At 42.8% G+C, this 21,821-nt stretch overlaps 1 protein-coding gene across 4 annotated transcripts in view; it reads left to right on the top strand.

The window, feature by feature from the left end:
* The window catches only part of SV2C (synaptic vesicle glycoprotein 2C), a 247,434-nt gene extending 229,711 nt beyond the window's left edge, over positions 1-17,723 (top strand). For all 4 annotated transcript variants that reach the window (XM_053293614.1, XM_053293612.1, XM_053293611.1 and 1 more), the window contains 2 exons: positions 3,027-3,150; positions 3,274-17,723. In XM_053293614.1, the coding sequence (XP_053149589.1) occupies positions 3,027-3,150; positions 3,274-3,357 (208 nt within the window). In that variant the 3' untranslated portion in view covers positions 3,358-17,723. The remainder of the gene's footprint in view (positions 1-3,026; positions 3,151-3,273) is intronic.
* The last annotated feature ends 4,098 nt before the right edge of the window (positions 17,724-21,821 follow it).

Below are 21,821 nucleotides of genomic sequence, written 5' to 3'. Positions count from 1 at the left end.
ATCCAGAAACGCATGTGCAGCAGTACATGTTACACACCTGTAATTGCAGACTGCACAGAACTTTTCCAGGGGAAGGGGAGATCCGCAAAAATCACCCCAGTGCATAAGCATCCATGCTTCAGAAGTAGGCATGTAGCCACTGCACACATACTTCTTTGGTTTGTGCACATGCAGTATTCGCCTGTATATTGGCCAAAGTGTGTCCCAATACACTCCCAATGCAAAATCCCTAATAAAGCCAATGGAAGAGAGCTCAGTAAAATAAGGTCTAGTAAATTAATAAACATATAATCTGGATCGTGATCCGTTGAGCCCATAAGTCAATGGGTTCTGCGCCTGCGCAGGGACCTCTCGGGCCGACTAGGTAGCTCCTCGCGACGCCCAACCGCCTTTCTGCACGTGCTCCTGCATTCCATCTATATAGTGCGGTTGGGCGTCTTCCGTTAGTTTCTGTTTGACCGCCACAGCGTTCAGACCTCGTTTGGGCTCCTCGGTAGACAGAAATTGTGAACTTTACTTGAACGGCTTGGAATGCAGAAGCACGTGCAGAAAGGCGGTTGGGCGTCGCGAGGAGCTACCTAGTCGGCCCGAGAGGTGCCTGCGCAGGCGCAGAACCCATTCATTTATGGACTCAACGGATCACTACCAGATCACCTGTTACAGGTAAGCAACCTGGTTTTTTTATAAAAAATCTTGCAGCAAATGTTTAGAAACCAAATGTTTCAGATGTTTTCCTTCACTGCTTAAAATAAGCTGGCAGCCACAAGAAAAAAGCAACATTTTCTTCAGAATTATGTGTTGGTGTTGCATATTCAAGCAGGGAGAGACTTTTTTTAAAGGCATGCAAATGATTAAAGCAAACAAGTTCTACAGAAGTTTCTCATGGGTCCCTTATCTGCATATCTTTAGGGTTCTTATCCACCAGTTTTCCCCTTTAAAGCTGCATTTCTCAGACTTCTTGAATTGAGCCCTTTTCCTTTCTAAGTTTACTCTGCTTTCTTGGAGTTTCCAACTATCCATTCAGCAGGCGAGCACAGAGATCCTTTGGACCTCTTGAAAACTGTGCCTTTTAAATTGGTTTTTGCTGCCAAACACATATTTGTTTCTATTTTCTAAGAATCTGTTGGACACCCCACCCATCACCTCAGTACTGGTTTTTCAAGCCTTTGATGCAGTTCTGTCTGATCCTACAAATCTTATTTCATATATGAGTGTGATCTCATCAGTATCTCCAAAATGTACCTCTCTCAGTTAGGTCAATCACCTGAAAACACCTGAATAGTTTCTGTTCCTCACATGATTGCCATCTCCTTGTTTTGTAAACATTATCTATTTACTTTCTGATGGCCACCCAACTACCAGAGGCTGTTTTTATCTTGTTGTCTCAATACCAAAGTTTTCAGATGTAAAAAAACATTGGGCCACATCCAAAGTAAGCTAGTCATGATTAAGTCCCATTGAAGTTAAGTCCCATTGAAGTGATTAAGTCCAATTGAAGTTGCTAAGCCTAAACGGCTTAGGCCCTGAGTATCTAGGAAAGCGTCTTCTTCACTACAAGTCCCACCACCCATTGAGGTCATCTGAGGAGGTCCGTCTCCAGTTACCGCCAACTCGTTTGGTAGCTACACAGAGACGGGCCTTCTCAGTCACTGCCCCAAGATTGTGGAATGCGCTCCCTGCTGAGATATGATCCTCCCCATCTCTGACAATTTTCAAAAAACACCTTAAAACCCATCTTTTCGCCCAATTTTCTCAGCTTCCTAAAAAAAAATGTTGGGGTTTTAATCTCTGGTTTACTTTTAAATTGTTTTTAAGTTTTTTGTATATGTTTTTAACTGGTTTTATGTTATTGTTAACCGCTCAGAGATGAAAGTTTGGGGTGGTGTACAAATTTGATAAATAAAAAATAAATAAAAATAAATAAGTTCATGGGACAGTTAGATATAACTAACTCATCCCATTTATTTCAGTTCTGCTTAGCCATGTCTAACTAGTCTGGGATGCCATCCATTGCAAAGAAGTTAATAGAACTTCAGCATGCGAAAATGTTGATACAGTATATGCTGAGGTTGTTTTTTAATCCAGAATTTTAGATATCCAGAGAAGGAAATGAATCCCTCAGTTTCTCCCAAAAATAATAGAAAGAACTCTGGATTCAGTCAGATTCATTACTCTCATTTAATAGTCTCCCCTATCACATCTGCCCCAGCAACTGAGATCTTATAACTACTGTGATGAGTTTATCACTTTGGAGATAAAATTGTCTTGGTGACTGCCAGTCTGGATGCCTAGTTAGGCTCAAGTAATACATTATCAGGGTGCAGTAAAGTCCCACATCAGCTCATAATATAATCCCATGCTGCTCTTTCCAAGCCAATGCACCCCAATCAAGACACTGATTCTGGCATGAAAATGAATTCTGTTGGCCAGGGCAGCTTCATCCATTAATAAGGCAATGTAGAAAAGAACCTACATTGAGGTGGGTTTTCAGCAGCTCCCTTTGTACTGTATGAATTAGGAATTTGAGTTTGCTGTGTTGGAGTGCATGGGTGAACACCACCCAGGAAAGCTGGATTCTTCCTGACCAGGATTGATACCATATCCTTCTGGAAATCATGGTGACTGCCAGATGGCCTCAAATTTGGAGTTTTTTGGCATGTGCTCCAAAGTTCTCCAGCCATTTGCTATGTCTTCAGACTAGCTTTATGGGAAAATTGGCCTTTTGCTTCAGACCATTCATAGTGTGTGGTTAAAAAAAGTTTTGGTTGTGTGTTCAAGTAAAGAGTGTAATTTTACAAAGCTCAAATAAGACCTTCAGGAGGCTTTACTCCCCTACTTATTTTTGTACGAAGGTCTTTGACCTGTTTAGGTATTTGGCCATTTTCAGAAATGCCACTTTTGAAAATGGTATATACCATTTCTGAAAATGATATATTTTTCTCTCCTCTCTGCTGTTCCCTTCTGAGATGTTGCTTTTTTAATATGAAGTTTGTAACATTACCCTTTTCTGTCTTTCTCTGTTTCAGGGCAACTGGTTTCGGCTTTTTAAATGCACTATGCAAAGCAGCCGCTGTTCTTGGAAATTTAATATTTGGTTCCTTTGTTGTCATCGCCAAATCAATTCCTATCCTCTTGGCTTCTACAGTTCTAGTATGTGGAGGTTTGGTAGGACTTCGACTCCCCGACACCAGAAACCAAGTGCTGATGTAACTTGGGAAGGATTGTGGATAAAAAGCCATTTACCATTTATTTTCCTCTCTTATCAAATATCAGATCTCCCGACTGGATGGCCAAAGGCTTCAGATTCTCAGTGCATGGAAGGTGTATAGCGGAACTCCTACTCTCACAATGAAATAGTTGTTACACATGGATAGAAAATGTGTTCAGTTAAGCCTTTCTTAAAATGTATATATATGCCCCCTTCTATTTTAGGCTAAAAGGGCACACTAATGAATAAAAATGATGTTTAATTCATTGACTTCACCTATATTATGTTAGGGTAGGAATTCTGTGAATTGCCCCCCTAAACGTTGCTTGTTTCAGAGAAGTGATTTAAGCAAACAAATTGCTGAAACAAAGTAATGGCTGTTTCAAGTGTGACCATTTTCCTACATGGAAATCGTCTGTGTAGGTGTGACAGTATTTTCCATGCCACTTCTAACATGTGGCATAAGTGTTTATTTGATTATGAGTACAAGGGTGTAAGGAAAATATCACATTGAAAACATCTTTTACCCATACACGGACTACAGTGTGAAAACTCTTCTAGTCGTTTGACCCTGCCCAGTTTGCTCTTGAGAGGCACCTAATGATTACCACTAGTTTTAATTAAACTGAGTATACAGAGTCATCCCAGCCTTTCATAGCAGGATATGTTAATCTAACATGCCTCATGAGAGACAGCATTGAATGCAATAACCTGTATGATTATAGTTAGACATAGATTTCCTGATTTTTCATTTTTGATTTAGAAAGGCTAAACTACAATGGCATTGCTTCTTTCTTAGGAAACAATTTTTATGTGGATTAAGTCTGGGATGCAGACTGCCTGTTGTCGGCAAGAACTTCCATCTCAACCACCAACTCTGTTTGCAGTTGCTACCAGGGGTTGTCCTTAGGGCATGGCAAGCAGGGCGACTGCCCCGGGCCCTGCTCTTTTAACCCCCATTAGAATTAACCGGAAGGCAGCCCCGCACCGGCTGATTTGCCCCAGGGTGGGCCCCACACCCCACCAGGGCTTTCTAAGGACAGCCCTGGTTACTACAGTTCGTCTGTTTTGCTTTAAGATGAAAATAGCCATTGCACTCTCACAGCCAATATTTAATGGGGAGAACAAAGTACAGGCTTAATGATAAAAATGTTTTCAGGACATGCCCTGTTCCCCAGAATTCATTATATTTTCTGTAAAATTACATTAATTTGCATCAAAATTATTTTGTAACAAAATTATTTCTTTTAAAATGATTACAATATTTAGGATTTAAATTGGACCATTACCTCTCTTTTCACTATAAGGTAGGCAGGAGACTTTACACATTGCTTGGGAAGGGAAGAAGCATCATTCCCAGCTGTCCCGTCAGGTCTGGCAGTGCTTTCACTGTGGTGCAGCTTCTGCCCTGCTTGGACAATACAGGACTGCATTCTATTCTACCTGAACTAGGCAGAAGCAGTCCTTACGTGATTTATCTGACTGGGAGAGTTTCCTTCATCAGCAATCATACCCCATCCTGATAAAGGTATGGTTATTCTGGAAAATATAGATTAAACCAGTGAAGGAGAGGCAGAAATGAACAAATGTCCCACTTATTCTGAAAAGTGAACACATGTATCCAGAATAAGTGGGAACTTATTCTGTACCCACACACATACTGCAGAACACTCTTTGCCTGACTGCTTACCCTCTCTAAAGGTAAAGGTAAATTGTGCAGTCAAGTCGATTTCGACTCCTGGCGACCACAGAGCCCTGTGGGTTTTTTTGGTAGAATACAGGAGGAGTTTACCATTGCCTCCTGCCACATAGTATGAGACTATGCCTTTCAGCATCTTCTTATATCACTGCTGTAAACTCATACTGAAATGTGTCCAAGGTGCAAAGCTTGAGAAAGGTAGTCGTATCTTGCTGTGTGCTTCATTCAAACTGATTTCAATCAGAGTTAGGATGGCTAACTTTCTCTGATTTGGGTCCATAATGCTGACACCCCCAAGATATTTTTCCTGTTTAAATATTAATAATCCAATATGAATGAAAGCTCAAGATTATGATTTAAGCAGTGTTCCAGACTCAGTGTTGCAGACATTCACCTTATTCATACATTATGGTGTACAAGTTTTTGTGTTAATAACTGTACCTGTGTTCATTGTAAAAGTGAACCTGGGTGCAGACCCCTCAAATGCATGGTACGGTAAGGAAGTGTAATGCTGTACCTGTGTTCACCATAATGTGTGAATCACTGTATCTGTGTACATTGTACACTCATATTAATATTCTACATAATGTCTGAACAAGGCTATTCAATTTTGTGGATTTTGCCAGTTTGTCATGGCGCTTTATGCTGGTTTTTAAAAAGTAGTCTTTTCTAGTATTCAAATATGGCCTTTTGCAGCTTTTCTTTCATTTGGAGGGGAGGAACTTATTAACCACTGTTAGTTATAAGAAACCCTTCTTAACATTTCTAACAATGAAATCTGAAGCCTCTGTACAGACTGGGAGTGATGATCGACCACCAGCTGTAAACCATGCTTTTGACATGCATGTCCGTTTAGATTGATGTGGTGCTTTGTCTGCTTCCTTCATGAATTTAATCACTGAAAAATCCAGAGCCATATGTAAGCTTTAGAAGGAAAAGCAAGCACCAGCTCCTCAACACAGAGACACCATGATAAAATTTCATTGTTATCATAGTGTTGCTTTCTCAGAATCTAATATTTTGTATCTAGGCTGCATTCTTATTCAGGATATAGCCTTGCCTGAATGTAGGCAAGAAGACAGTTTTAATACACAAAAGGGGAAATGGATGAAAATGACCAAAGACATGCATATTTGTCTTGTCTGAACTGTGTGACACATGATACTGGCAGATCAGCCTTGTCTTCATGGCCAAGTTTCCCCACTTCCCTACATGAATGGCAAATCACAGTGACTAAACATGAAAGAGATTACAAAATGAGAGTCAAAGCTGCAATGAGAGTTGGCAGAGGAAGGGCTGGAAAATTCAAGAGAGGGGAGAGAGAATATACCACTATAACACATTTGAAGCACAACTGGAGAACACAAATCTTTTAACCGGATGACAGTCTGTGGTTTAGATGCAGATGTTTAATTGCTAATATTAGCCCTTTAACGGTCCAGATCCCTTATGTGGCAGAAGTAAAACCAAATTTTGCCTAAGCTGTGCTGTCCGCTTTCACATAGTCTCAACCCAAGATTTATGTAAAGATTGAGCAAATGGGAACTGCTTGTATCCCTATGTCAGTTAATAGCATCACTGCACCTCCATTAAAGAAGCTCAATTCCTCACATGGTCTTGAAGTTGATTCATACACTGCAAAAAAGCAGAAGGGTGTATATGCAATTAGCTTGCTCTTCTTTCTGTGCTTCCTTTGTTTATTTATTGATTTGATATTTGATGAGGAATAATGAATCTTCCCATGCAAGAGCAGTATGCATTCTTGATTACATGAAATTCATGCATCCCCACTGCAGAAGAGTTATGTAGCTTGCCATTTTGCATGTTAAGATGGGAAGTGAGAAAAGAGGAACCACATGTCACCCTTGCTTCCAGTCCCTCAGATTTTTTGTCGCAGGAAAACATACTCTCAGAAATAATGTTTCTGTAAATACCCTCTAAAAGAGCATTGTCCTTTTATGCCTTACATTCCATTTCAAAGTCACGTCCAGTTTTTCCATACACAACTTCTAAATTTCCCTTGGCAATACTGCTACCTAGTCAGTTATCCCTCTACGTATACTTATGCCTAGATATACATAGAACACTCGGCATACACCAGGTATAATCACGACTGTGTTTTCTGTTACAAATCATTGCTGTGTGTAATTCAAGGCAAAAGTACTAGGACTGATCCCACACAATTCTTTGTGTGTTTACTAGAAAGTGGGTCCCACTGTGTTCAGTTAGACTTACTTCTAGGAAAATCTGAATAGAATTGCAGTCTTGACCTATTCAAGTAGTCTTTCTGCCCCATGAAGAAATGAAGGAAGATCACAAAGAATCAATATGATTATTTCACTTGGCGCAGTGTTCCATAAGAGCATAGGAGCCACTTCACTGGGTTCAGCTAATACCTTGTTCTGGTACCAGAAGGTACAAAGCAAGTGTAATATAACACTAAAAGGCATTTACTTAGACTGAAATCAGATGTGCATTTTAAAACTCTGTAATTATCACTTGCGAACCTTCTTGTGCTTAATGTTTATTACCACTATTCACAAGTAATGCTTTTCTGACATTAAATGACATGATCTAGCCTCCTCCCCAGCTGCTAGTCCAGAAGAATGTCTCCTATCCGTCTACCCTAGATGCTGGCTTATACTGTCTTATGACTAGTCAAATGCAGTTCCACAGGAATCCTCCTTGGCTGCCTTATTGAGCCCTCACTCTTTGTGCACTAGTGGAACCGACAAGTTTGGGAGTAAGTTTCAGCAATGCTTTGTCAGTTTCTGCAGACCAGCCTCAGTGCTTATACACTCCTTTAGAAGGAAAAACATTGGTGAAATTGATAAGGAGGTCGTTCACACAACCAGTTCACAGGGCTTCCCCAGGTAGGGCTGGTCATGTGCAGCACATGTACCTCCTACCTCACACCTGGGTCATGTTGGCACTCAGGCTACCAGCAGCCATGCTTACCATAGAGTCAGGGAGAAGGAGCTGCCTGCAAGATATCCCAATGCACTGTGCTGTTTGTGCCATGCATTATGGGATATCTGGGGACGGCTTCCTTCCTCCTGCCTCTCGTTTGGTGCACCACTCACCACTCCACTGCTTGTGTGGGTCAGTGGCAGAACCCTGATTGGGCCCCAGATTGTGTGGGGGGAGGAAGGTAGAATCCTGCTTCCTCTCTAGCCCCAACCTTAAGTTGTGTCAGTTTTCCTGGATTGCAGAGAAAGAGGATAGTGAAGTAGGTCTGCATCAATAAAACTGGTAGGGTTTCCCCCTCACACAGAAGTTTGGGGGAAGTTCCAGTTCTGTGAGAAAATATTGGATAGAGGACTAAAAATGCACACACAAAATACACAGGAACATTGAAATGTGTTTGTAAGCCCATTTCTGCATGGACACAAATTGATTTGCAAGAACATAGAAGAGTGCATTTCTGTCTTTTGCACATGCATACCAATAGCAGGAGAGGGCCTCAAAAGCATTTTAATGCCATATATGAAATCCGTCATGGCCTGTCAGTCATTTAGTTTTGGTATAGCCTTATGTTTCCTTATGTTGCTGTGATTCTGAATGATCATTTGTGTGCTGTCTGGAGAGAAACCCTTATGTTGGTTTTAACTATGCTCCTTGTTATTCATGTGCCCCCACCCCCATCCACCACTACTCTCTTAGCTAAAAGCAATATTTCAAAAGGTACCTCCTATCTCCTTGCTCTGGTTCATTTATCATTAATGCCTTGCATTGCATCACTTGTGTGCAAATGAAAAACCCCATGCTTTTGCACAATTTAGTGAGCACAAGCCCAATCTTTGCACAAATAGACAACATCCCGATCTAGTGAGGATGTTTAAAGAGCTCTGCACACTGAAAATGAAGGAGTCAGACACACAGGAGGTACAAAGAAATCTGTTTTTCTGTTTCTCAAAGACTGGGAGGAAAATGCAGCATTTAAATCCAAAGCGCAAACAAGCCCCTTATACTCCTTTTCCTCTGAATTTCCTGTCTTCCTGTTCACCAACCCCAATACCAAAACCCAGGCCCCTGCTTCATATTAATAACGTCTGCTGCTATCAGTCAGGAAACACAGCAGGAAACACCGTTACAAGCAGCTCTCCTTGAACATTTCTCCCTGTTCTGTCATTTCTGTGTTGTTGAATACAGTTTATGAATATACAAATTGAGGTGATGGCTCCAAGTGCATCATTTGGACTCCAAGCAGCAACTAGGGCTATGATTCAGGGGTTCAGAAGGAAGATAGATGAAACTGATCTCTGTCTATATATCCCCACCCATTTGATAGCTTTACCTGAGTTCTGTAGCAACTAGTAGCCAGCACTCTGTTCACCATGGCTCAGATCCAAACAACCACACGATGCAGTCATTCACAAAATCAAAAAGTGTGTCCTATCCAGGCTTGGGAGCTGTGTGTGCTCCCAATTTTTGGTTGTGTGGAAGCAAGGTAACAGGAAAACCTGGGTAGAAGTCATTGAGGTGATTCACACGATTGTCCTAGGTGGATGGGAAGGCTGCGGAGGGAAGGCTGCCTTCACCCTACCTTCCCCCCAGATGACCAAGCAGATCCTTTTTGGCGTGCTTCCTACGCACCCACATGGACAGCCCTGCTCCGTGCAGCTCCATGAAGCATGGAGCATGGCATAGCAATCTGGGGCTAGAACTTGTTCTGGCCTCCAGGCATCCCTCAATGCAATGTGTGGCACGCATGTTGCATTGGGAATTCCCCCCGCAGATGGGTGCTCTGTGCACCCATCTCTGTGACTCCTCGACCTGCAAAACACACAATAGCTAGGTTAAGGCTGTGAGAGCACTCTTAAACTTGGCTAACAGCCAGGTTGATTAATGGGTTAGGTGGGCGGGGAACGGAGGGATCAGCGAGGACCCTGCCCCTTCTCACGTACAGCCTCATTGTGTGGAAGCAAGGTAGGAGGAAAAGCTATCCAGGTTTTCCTCCTGCCTTGCTTCCACACAACCAGAAATTAGGAGCACACACAGCTCACACAGTAATATGTGAATGACCTCAATGTTTTGCCTCTTAATTTGTTTCCTTCCTTCCTTCCTTCCTTCCTTGCCTTATTAGTAGTTGTTGGGACGTTTAATGTTTTGTTTAATGTTTTGGAAACTTCTGTCTCCAATAATCACCCAATCCCAAACAAGATCCATCAGCAGATTCACTTGGACATGGCTTCCTCTGTATTATACCATTCATTCATTCATTCATTCATTCATTCATTTATGCATATTTAGGAACATTTATGTTCTCTATTCTCATAAATTCTGTTCAGGATGAAACAGTTTAATCAATATTTTGAGAGAGAGAGAGAGAGAGAGAGAGAGAGAGAGAGAGAGAGAGAGAGTATAAAAACCCAATGGAGAGAGGACTAACAAATTAAGCTGAATCAAATGTTTTATCAAATGTTTTCCAAAAGAGGCTTTTACTGCTGGAGCGGCAGAAGGTTCTCAGTGAAGAGGACGTTTGTGTCAGTGCAGAGGCTAGACAGACTAGGGCTGGACAATAATGGCGCAGCAATGTTTGCAGGCTGTGTTGCTTCTTAAAATAATCTCTGAGGGAAGGAAAAAAGATTTTTCTTTCTCTCCAGCTTCAGTGCAACTGGTATGGTTCCTGCCTCTTCTTTGTGTAAAAACAACATAGCTTTCCCAGCCCACACCCACTGTGCTCATATTAGTGCCCACAACTGACATTTCTAGGAAACACAGACTTCTATAGGATGGACTTTCTGTTCTGAGGGAAAACAAATATGACCATTTGGTAACAAGAGATAGATTGCAAAGCAGACTCATGTGAAGCAAATAATCAAACAACCAAGGGTCACCAGAGTTTATTTTGTTATACATTTCCACCCCTCAGCTTCTCTCTTTTTGCTCTCTGTGAGGCTGTTCTCATGCACAGCCTAACCCAGGCTGGATTAAACTGCACATGAGAGCTGTCCGGATTGGGCCCAATCCCAGTGGGGCAGTGCTACCTAGCCCAGCTTTTAACCGGGGTTAAAACCATGAGCATGCCCTTAACCCCGGCTCTGGGATCATGTGTTCACTTGGGCTGTGTTCAGCCCAAGCAGATACAGAGATGGGCGCCTAGAGCACCTGCCTCCTGGGGGAATCCTCCAGTGCACCACACATATGATGCGGAGCATTGTGGGATATCCAGAAGCCAGGACACATGGTCCCGGCCTCCAGAGCTCCTTGCTGTGTGGTGCAACATGGATTTTATGGGAGCGCAATCTGCAGTGCGCTCCCAGCAAGATTTGGTCGCTTGGAAGGGGAGGTGATTTGGCCCAGCCTCCCCCCCCCAGCCCGCCCTGGCCTGGTCATGTGACTAGCCCCTGTATATTATAAAGGACATGTTGTATAGGTCTACATGTGTGATTATATTTATGTACATATCTGCATTCATATAAAACCTGCCTTGGAAATGTATCTTCAAAGGGTACAATCCAGCCAAATTTAAGTACTTGTAAGTCCCATTGATTTCAGTTGGAGAGTTCAACTCATGCTTAAATCTTTCCCATGAGACAAACAAGGACTTAACTTTGTCTGATTCCAGTACTGTTTGATCCATATTACCATGTAAATTTTTTGCAGCGTTGAACCAGAAAAATCTCATAGCAAAATATATTTTTGATTAATCATATATAACATTCCAGTGGTGAAAAGAACTTCGTGGTTTGCCATTACTGTTTTACCTATGCCAAAGTGATATTGTGATGGATGAGAAATATGTTCACAGCCATTATCGCCTTGTTTTCATATTTCTGCTCCGTGTATTTTGGCAAACAATGAAGCAACAGGTCATGAAAACGCATTTGTTGTGTTCCAGCAAAATATAATGTCTAGTTTTGGAATGTTATCCTCCCCACATTTGATGCTATGTATGTTTAATGTTCTATATAGGTAAAAATAGCTTCTGTATAGTCTGTGGTAAAATGTCTGATTTTTGTTTCTGTCTGTTATTTTTGTTTCTATGTTTTTGCCCAGGTATGTGACATTGTTCCAGTGATGTTCTTGCACTATAAATTGTTTATTCGTGCTTTTCTCCGTGGTCTTTTACCAGACAGGAACAGAGCCATTGCCTAGGTGCCTTTCAATTAACTGTTATCTTTCACAAAATCCAGTCCGGTCTATCAGTGTCACAGGCTACCAAACCTACTGTTCTTTAACAGCATCACACCCAGAAGGAACAGGGGTTAAAGAGAGTTTATTCCAAAGCTCTGGCATTCACTTCATATCTCCTTTCCTTTTATGCAAGTGACTTTAATCTTTCTGTGTACCCAGGAGCAAGTGGGTGGGTGTTAACCACTGAACTAAGGAGTCAGCAGAAGCTATTTTTCCTCCCACATGAACAAACAAGGCCTATGGACTAAAGGGCAACTGAAGAGCCTGAATCTGGCATGCTCCTAGTAGAAGATTATTCTGATTGGAAGTCAAAAGGGATTCCCGTGTTACCTATGTAACACAAAAGTTAGAAGGTGGATGGACAGGCACTGAGCAAGGCTGTGTCTGCTGTGGTTGCTTACAGCCAGGAGCTAGCAAAATGTGAGCCCTTTCTCACAACTAGTGAGAAAGGGCTTCCCTGTCTCTGAGAAGGAAGTCCAGAAAAGATTACCTCCCCGCAGGCTTTCCTGGACAAGCAGATCACCCACCTAGACGAGCACCAGTTGCTCCCAGGGTGCATTGCCCCAGCCCCTGGAAATACCATAATGCACTGTGCAAGTGTGCTGTGCATTAGGGGATTCCCCCCTCCCTTCCCCAGGTTCCCTGCAGTCTGGCAGCTGCAGGCCAATAAATAATTTTAAAAAACAGGGTTAGGGCAGTGTTTTAGAGGGAGGCTTCACAGGTGGGTTTACCGCCGTGGTGCCACCAGGATCGGGTTGATCTCTGTGGTTCACATGTACGTGCATACTCGTGTGAATAGCCTCTGTGTTTTTCTTGCTGCATCTTGCTATGTCCTGGGCAACTGCAGGAGTAATGCCACACCAAGACTCTTCAGATGTAACTCTTTAGAGTCTTGAGATTTTTTTAAGCACACAGTTTTATTTATAAGTTTTCAGATTCTGAGGCCTTGAAGTATTTTATTTCATTTACATGTCTTTTCTGCAATGATAGCAGCTAGAGCAGGGATTCCCAAATTATTATCCGAGTCCTTCCCACACCGGAGAGGGCTAATACACAAACCTTATTTTCATTGGGCAGGCTGCTCAGTTATGCTTTTAACAATGAAGTCGTGAGCAGAAAATCTTCAGAGAGCCTACTGCTTAACCAGCTGAGGGTTGTGCAAAAATTATTGTTATTTTTTAACTTACTGAATTTATATACCACCTAATATAGAAATCTCTAGGCAGTATACAGAATTAAAACATAATATAAAATATAAAACATTTAAAACTCATAAAAAGATTTTTTTAAAATTGGCTCAGAGACAGAAAATAGGATGTTACTTACTAGCTGAAAATGACATTCATATGGCATAAAAAGTTGTGGGAAGCTCCCTGACTTATTTAAGTTGTTTTCATTCATAAAGGTTAAGTTTCTCACATTAGAAGCACATAGTTTCTATATTATAAGAAACCTTTACCATAATAGCTGATCTATCATAACACTTCGGACCTCTGTTTTGTCTGTCATTTTGTCTGTATGGTGTTTCTTGTTTTGTTTTGATTTGAATTAGAATCCTTCTTTCAAGCCAGAGGTGCTTGAACGGATTTGCAATAAACCATAGAACCAAGTTAAAACAAACTACTGAAGCTATAAATCACAGGCATACAAGGTAACCTCCCCAAAAAGGAATTCAGAGTCAGGCCTCACCTGCAGATCTTAATAACTGGGTGGGGAGAAAAATTGTAAGCAAGTGGCAGTTCTAGTGAACGAAAGCATGTCAGCCTGCTGGCTCCATCTCAGCAGTGGGAGATATCTCAAACTCCAGTCTCGGGGGCTACCATTATAAAGAGTTTGGGGGTCATGTGGCAATTCCGTAACTCAGCACTCTGGTCTCACTTGGGCTTCTTTGCTCAGCAGGATCTCAGACAGTTTTTGAAACTGCTTTCTCAAGCAGCCAAGGAGGCCAAGATTAAGCAGACAAGCCTGGGCTTGGCTGCCCATGAGAACCTCCGGGATCCACACAGATCCTGGCAATGCACCCTTAACCTTGGCTCTAGGCTCCTGTGTCAGCACACGCTGCTCACAGCTCACGCTGATACAGAGATGGGTGCCTAGAGCCCCCATCCCCTGGGGGAATCTCCCAATGCACTGCACTCGGTGCACTGTGGGAGTCTCGGGGGCTGGGACAATGAGTCCCGGCCTCAGAGCAATCCACTCTGCTCTGTACTGCATGAAGCAAGGCTGGTTGTGTGGGAGCACAGAGTGTGCTCCCACCAAGCAACAAAGGATTGTGTGGGGCGGGGCAGGCAAGGTTTGGGAAGCCTTCCGTCCACCTACCTGGACGGTCTTGTGAATGGCCCTCTTGTATGCGAGGCTTAAATTAATTTTCTTTTGAATTGGGCACTAACTAATGCTCCTCTGTTTATTTTGCAATTGGGGTTTTCAAAATGAGCTGTTTTTCATTTTTTAAAAATCCCCACCCACCCCCCAGAAAATAGGTTGGTCTTTTCTTAGCCCAGTTCTGAATTCAAAAACTCAGTTACATGTGATGGGATCCAGATACCTCCTTTCTCTGACCCTTCTGCTTGAAATCCCCCGTGAGCCCTGCTCCTGCTTTTCTTCCACCAACCATATTTGGCAGAGTGTCAGAAGCCAGACAGTGGCAAGAAGATTTCCCTGGAGGCTTCTGTGCAAGGCCTCTTTTCCTCCCTGGTGCCTGGCATGCGGTTGCTTCAGTGCTCTTGGTACCAGAGAGAGAGGCATTCCTCCCTGGGTACTGGTAGTGGGTGTGAGCTCCAATACAAGCCAGGCCTGAATTAGGAAGGGTCTGGGCTCAGATCATTTTGAGCTGTGGCTTTTTGAACAGGAGAAGCTCATTTTCAAAACTCACCCACTTCCAAGTTCATTTCTGTAACTAACCATAATGCCAATTTAAAGCCTGCATTGGCTGAGAGATGCATTTTGATTTTTCTTCCAACTTGTCTCCCATATTCATACATAACACAAAAAGAGGAAGAGGCTCACATGTACTCCTTGGGGTCAATTAGACATTACAAAAAGTGCATGATCAGTAGGCCCTTCCTTGCTTCCTTTTTTCCTTGTAAATTGCAGTCAGACCAGGCTCCCCTGCTGGGCTTAGGACTGGGAGACAGTTTTAAGCAGACTCTTTGCTATAGTTCCAATCCAGATCGCCCCTATGGCTGCTGTGTACCATGGTGGGAAGCACTGTTCCCTCTAACAGGGATTCCCAGATGTCGTTGCCTATGGGATGGGATGGAATCTTTATTTCGGTCATTGAACAGACAAAAATGCAAAACAATAAATAAGTAGTAATCTCCAGCAATCATGATTCTGCAAGTACTTTCTTACAAAACACCATTTACAATATAACGATATATAGTACAATCAACACTCGTGGTTTTACCAGTTGCTTCCTTACACAGCTTGCGTGTAGCAAAATTTTACCACCTTGGTGGAAACATTAATATCACTATCGGACAAAAGGAGAGACACATAAAAGGCCAATGGCCTACCTGGGAATCTAGACAAAATCGGTGACAGAAGTGCTAGCCGAATATCTCTATAAACAGTGAAGCAACGTATGGTCAATTGTCTCAACCACTCCTGACTGATAGCGACTCTCTAAGAGAGCTGAGGGCAGTGCATTCAAGCATGCCAAGGCAAATGCCCTTCTCAATTTGGCAAGAACAAGCTCATGTAAATATTTAGCTGGTCTATGTGGGTGAGTTGCGTTACCTAAAAAAGGTAAATGTCTGACTTGGGCCCTGTCATGTTGACTGCAGCTCCCATAATCCCCAAGCAAAAGCCACTGACTGCAGCTGGCGATTCTGGGAGTTGTAGTCAACAACATCTGGGAATCCCTGTTAGAGGGCCCAGTGGTGGGGAGGACTCTCATTGGTGCCAATGGGAGCTTTTTCCCAGGGCAAACAGCAGTTGAAGAGAAGGCCTGATCCTGATTGCGGCTGCAGTGCAGAGTTAAAGCCACCCACACCATAGTCCACTGATCTGTTTACAAAGCTGCTGTTTGCAAAGAAAAGGGCAACCTTGGAGGCACCCATCACACGCTTCTCATATAATTTGACCCCACATATCACATGATGATGAAAACATCCTGAATTCTGGATTAGGAACACCAGAAAGACCAGCTATTGGGCACTACAATCTGGATTTGCCCACTTGTAAGTAATGCCAAGAAGAAGTTCTTGCTAACAATTATCACGGCTCCCCACAGGGCAAAGTTGTGTGAAAGGTTTTAGCCCCATTCTCTTGAGCCAGAGCAATTGAGAAGGGAGTTCTAGGGTGGAGAGCTTCCTATCTCTGGGAAGCCTTTACGCATTGTATCAGAATCAGTTTGGAAGCATCTGTGTGGACCTACGAGTCTCTCCATGACTCTTGGAGGCAGTGATTATGTCATAACAATGACTGATTATGTCATCACCATGACTCATATTGACTAATGCAAGTTTTGAGGGTATCTATTAATGCATAGGAGTCCAAGTTTTCATTCAGTTGTTACCATGTTACATGATATACCTGTGCTACATAATTATATATACTTCATTTTCACAGAGCCAGAGCTTTCCTTTATTTCCTTTAACAAAAGGCCAGTGGCACTCTTAACTGCAGTAACATAAGTAGGCATTAAATACCATGCCTATGCAGTGTCACTGGTTATGATGTGCACCAAGAAATTCATTCCCCAGAGGGAAAACAACAACAACAATAATATGCACATAGTATATATAGCTTCTTAACTGCTGAAGACTTCCTACATCAGCAAGTAAATGGCTACATATTGTATGTGTGTGCACGCATACTTATTGACCCAGCACATCCCACATCACAATATGTACCCATTTCAGGGCAATGATTATGGTAGGGCAGTCAAACACTGGCACAATGGTTTTGCTTAAGGTAGAAGATAATTGTTCAGTATCCATTTCCACATGCTTTCTTAGTAGTAAAGTCAAGGCTAATGTTCCCTACCCATGTCTTTAAATTGTGTGCAGGAAGAAGTGGAGGATATGGCTGAAGAGGTAAGTCTTGGGGATATCAGGAATAGTATGCCATACAACTAGCAAATCCCCTTGAGGCAGTCTACCAGTTTGGAAGCTCTTCAGCCTTTGATCCTCTGTGCATATCTGAAAGAAAGTAGGAACAAGACCTCCTAAAAGTACTCAATGTGTTTGCAATGAAAGCTTGGCAATGGTTCTGGCCACCTTTAGAATTTTACTGCTTTGCAAGATCATCTCCCTGTAATTCTGGTTTTAGCACTCAGTGTGTGTGTGTGTGTTTGTGCGCTTACATGTCCGCACATTAATCAATCCTCACTTTCAGATTTTTGGATTTTTCATTCCAAGTACAGCTGGTACACTTTGTGAACTCATCTTTCTGGTATTCTCCTCTGTGTCAGGTTGCCAACTGCCAAAAATGTCAGGCCAAGTGTGTTTTTATAAAAATTCCCTGGGAAAAGCTGTTTGTTTACTTGTGACAGGGCATGTTTTGTGGAGGATGATGATGTACAGTGTAAATCTATAAAATGTGGATGTGTGTATACATTTACTATCTGCCAAGTATTTATTATTCATGTAATAGAAGCAAAGATATTTAATGTACATCAGATTGAAAAAGGAGCTCCATTATATTCAAATAAAGTGGTTTTCTCTGCTATAAGGATCTACTGGACTTACTGGCAACTAATTGAATTCTTATTTTTAAAAATAAATTAAAGTCATTCACATGGCCAACCCTACTTGGGTAGAAAGAGCAACCCCAGGCAGGGCTGGCTATGTGCAGTGCCGGGATCGCTCACAATTCTGGCGTTCCACACCCGGGAGCCCTGGTTTGAAATCCAGGCTAAAAGTGAGGTCGGAGGACACACATGCACCTACTACTACCTCCCACCTGGGTCATGTGGGTGCTCGGGCTGCCAGCAGCACCTTTTGGGCTGCTGACAGTCATGCTTACCATAGAGCTGGCAGGGAGGAGCAGACCAGCAACTGGGAAATATCCTGATGCACCATGCTGCTCCTGGGGTGCGTTGTAGAATAACTGCGGCTGGGCTTCCTCCCCTCGCCTCTTGTTCAGCTTGCCACCCTGCCGCTCATGTGGGTGCACAAGTGACACAGCTCTGTTTGGGCCCCGGATCATGGGGCGGGGTGAGGTAGGCAAGATCCTGCCTCCCTCCCAGCCTGCCCAAGCCCCAAAGGTCATGTGAACAACTATATTGGTTTCCCCGCTAATGTCTCCTGTAAAACTTGCAGTGCCACTGCTGTAGTCTCAGAAGCAGCAGTGTTGCTGTAGAGTGTTGGAAGTGAAGGACTCTGCGCTGGCTCATGCCTCAGTGACAGAGGGGGACAAATTAGTGAGTCAGAGGGCTAGAGGGACCAAGACATTGGTCAACCCTTCTCTACTGCTCTGACACTATCCCTTTGATATATAGATTGCTACTCTCAGGGACTTCCTGCCTGACTGACTTCCTTTTCCCTTTTTCTTCTCCCTTGCAACACACATGCTCCTCTCTCCCTGCACCATGTGTGCAGAGATGCTCCAGCTAGATAGATAGATTAGAGATCCTGTCTCTCCATTTTACTATCTAGAATGGAGTTCACCAATAAAGACTCCTTATATTGATTTGAAACTATGAACTGTTTCTTTTACTCTCAAAGTACACGCATGCCTAGGCAGACTCCGCTGTGTTGTACCTCAGTGCACTCTGCTATAACAGAAGGGTATCTCTTACCAGAGGGAATTCCCAACATAGAGAACCAACGGTAGCAGTGTTATTACCACACTTTCCCGCATTTGCTACATATAATTGGAATAAATACATTAATGCTGGTAGCACTGCCACCAATTCTCTGTAGCAACACTGCTGCTTCTGGGTCTTCAGTAGCAGCACCGCAAAGTGTACAGGAGATATTAGAACTGCACATCCTGTTGGTGATGAAAACATATAGATGTGTGTGCATGTATGTATATATAAAAAACTTAAAATTGGAAATCCATTCCTCTTAAGTGAATTTGGTGGATCCAGCACACACAGGTCCTTTGGACACACTTCGGAGCTCTTCTCACAATCAATGGGAAGAGCTCGCAGGCGGGCTGCAGGGAAGGTATGACCTACCTCCCCCGCAGATGATCTGATCATCCCTGGGCAGGCAGGTCGCCCTCCCAGACAACCGGCTGCACTCCTGGCAGCTCCAGAGGTCGAGGTGCCTGGATGCACCACCATGTACTGCCCCGCCCCCTGGGCTCCCTTAGCCCGGTTTTGGACACTCGTGTGAATAGCCTCATTGTGTACTACACATGCACCATAGTTCTGGGGGATATAATCCTGCTCCTATTGACATGAATGGCCAACCTCTCACAAATAGGAAAAATTGCATGAAATGCAATGTTCAAGAATAATGTACAAGAATACGTGAATAATGTTCAAGAGAGAGATCCTATTTATTCAATGATCTAAACATTGTGCCATTTCCTCCATAGTGTAATCCACAGTGCTGAGTACAACTGTGCAACTATAGCAACCTCCTTCCTATGGCAACCCCTGCTAATTGGGCAAAGAGGCACCTTTTAATGTGGTCATTCTCATTATTGAGCAAGAGAAGAGTAACTGGCCCTATCCACCTCCCAGCACAGTATCTCCAGTGACTGCTGCTGGTGTCTATCTGATGTTTCTTTTCAGACTGTGAGCCCTTTGGGGACAGGGATCCATCTTATTTATTTGTTATTTCTCTGTGTAAACCACCCTGAGACATTTTTGGAAGGGCGGTATAGAAATTGAATGAATGAATGAATAAAATTGAGTAAGTCCTTCCCACTGTAGTTTCTTCTTGTTTAACCCACTAAATCGTAATCATTGTTACTGAAAAAGATGGCTCTGTGGCAAGTAAAATAACTTGATGGCTCTTAAGAGAGTCCTCTCCATTTTGTCCCTCCTCTGCCCAGATTGCCAGTTCTGAATTCGGTGTAACAGCTTTGAATGCTATCACAGCACATATGTGTTGATGGCTGTAGCTTCCTATGTTGATTTACTCTGCTGCCTCAGCACAGCTTCTTGGATCTGTTCATGCAGAGGCTCCGGCTTCATGGTTTCAGTGGCGGGGGGGGGGGTTGCTCTTGTTCTCAGAGGATGATACAACTGCTTAAGGGGATTACAGGTTTATGCATCAAGTTCCTAGTACGGGTTTGACAGGAGCTTTATATTATGATGCATGGTGTGGAGACAGTGAATAGAGAACCTTTTCTCCCTCATAATACTAGAAATTGAGGCCATCCACTAAAACATGGGTAGTACTGTATTTACCTGAATCCAAGGTTAGTCCCCCCCCCACAATCATTTGGAAAACTCTTGTTAGAATTGGTGGGGGGGGGTCATCTTAAATTCAGGGTCTTCTCTTTTTGGGTAAATAGTATAACCTATATTTAACACATATTTTTAAGAGGGTCATCTTAAACTCAGGGTCATCTTCTATTCGGGTAAATACGGTAGGTTTAAGACAGACATAAGAAAGTACTTCATGCAGAGCATAATTAATGTATGGAATTCAGTATCATGTGATGCAGCACTGGTCTCAAGTGAGCTAGATTCTAAAAGGAGATTAGATAAATTCATGGAGAATAGGTCTATATAAATGGCTATTTATCATGATGGCTGAATAGGACCTCCATGTACAGAAGTAGTAAGCTTCTTAACTTCGTTGGGAAGCAACCCTGGGAGTGGACGATTGCCCTTGCTTGTGGATTTCCTGGAGGCATCTTGCGGAAAGCAGGATCTGGACTAAATCAACCTGTAGTGAGATCCAACAAAGCTTGCCCTGTGTCAAAAGCTGATGAGCTTCCTGGAAGAATGCCAGTATTGCATATAGTAAGCGATTACCTCCGCAGCATCCCAGCTTGCATCTATTCTACATTTCTCTGTATCTCCTCAAAATATCCCACAAGGGGCAGAGATAGAAAAAGTAGAAGGTTTATAGTATGCGGCTTATTTACACCTTGAGGAATGAATGCCCAAATGTAAACAATTTCAAGCCAAGGATGGAATATATGGAGCACACACATGACTCTTCAGATGTGTCTGTTCTCTGTGTGTATTTATATATCAGCTCAATCACTTTCTGTACATTGGAGAAGGCAAAGGCCCTCTATGGATTTGTGAAATTCCTCTTAGCAAACCTTGTTTATTTTGCTTGTGGCAGCCACATCATTATTGAGCTACAAAATAATCTAATCAAAATTTCCATTTAATTAGCTGTTGGCCTCACTACAAGTGTAGCTGTGTGAGCAGCTCCATGTCTGCAAATCACCAGGCTCCTCAGCAGTCTGTTCAATAGGGCTTTGCATCACGTTTTCATTATCTTCTGAAGAGGACAGTGACAAATTTGGGAACTAAGTTATTTTGACTGTTATGAATGTACAAACAGTGAGTCCATTCACACAATCAAAAACTGGTTCTCCCTGGGTTTGGGAGCCCTCTGTGCTCCCAATTTTCGGTTGTGTGGAAGCAAGGTAGGAGGAAAACCTGGGTAGAAGTGATTGTGTGGAAGCAAGGTAGGAGGAAAAGCTAACCAGGTTTTCCGCTTATCTTGCTTCCACACGACCAAAAATTGGGAGCACACACCTGTGAACACAGTTTTTGATTGTGTGAATGACCTCATTGTGTTTTAAAATAGATTTTAAGCACTCTTAGGTATGGAATTGAGGGGGTATGCAGGAGCATATCCTTGGGAGCCAAGCCTCCCTAATATCACATCTATGCAGGTAACC

Source organism: Hemicordylus capensis, chromosome 2 (genome assembly GCF_027244095.1).
Source record: "Hemicordylus capensis ecotype Gifberg chromosome 2, rHemCap1.1.pri, whole genome shotgun sequence".
NCBI lineage: Eukaryota > Metazoa > Chordata > Lepidosauria > Squamata > Cordylidae > Hemicordylus > Hemicordylus capensis.
This window is presented reverse-complemented; position numbering and strand designations above follow the sequence as displayed.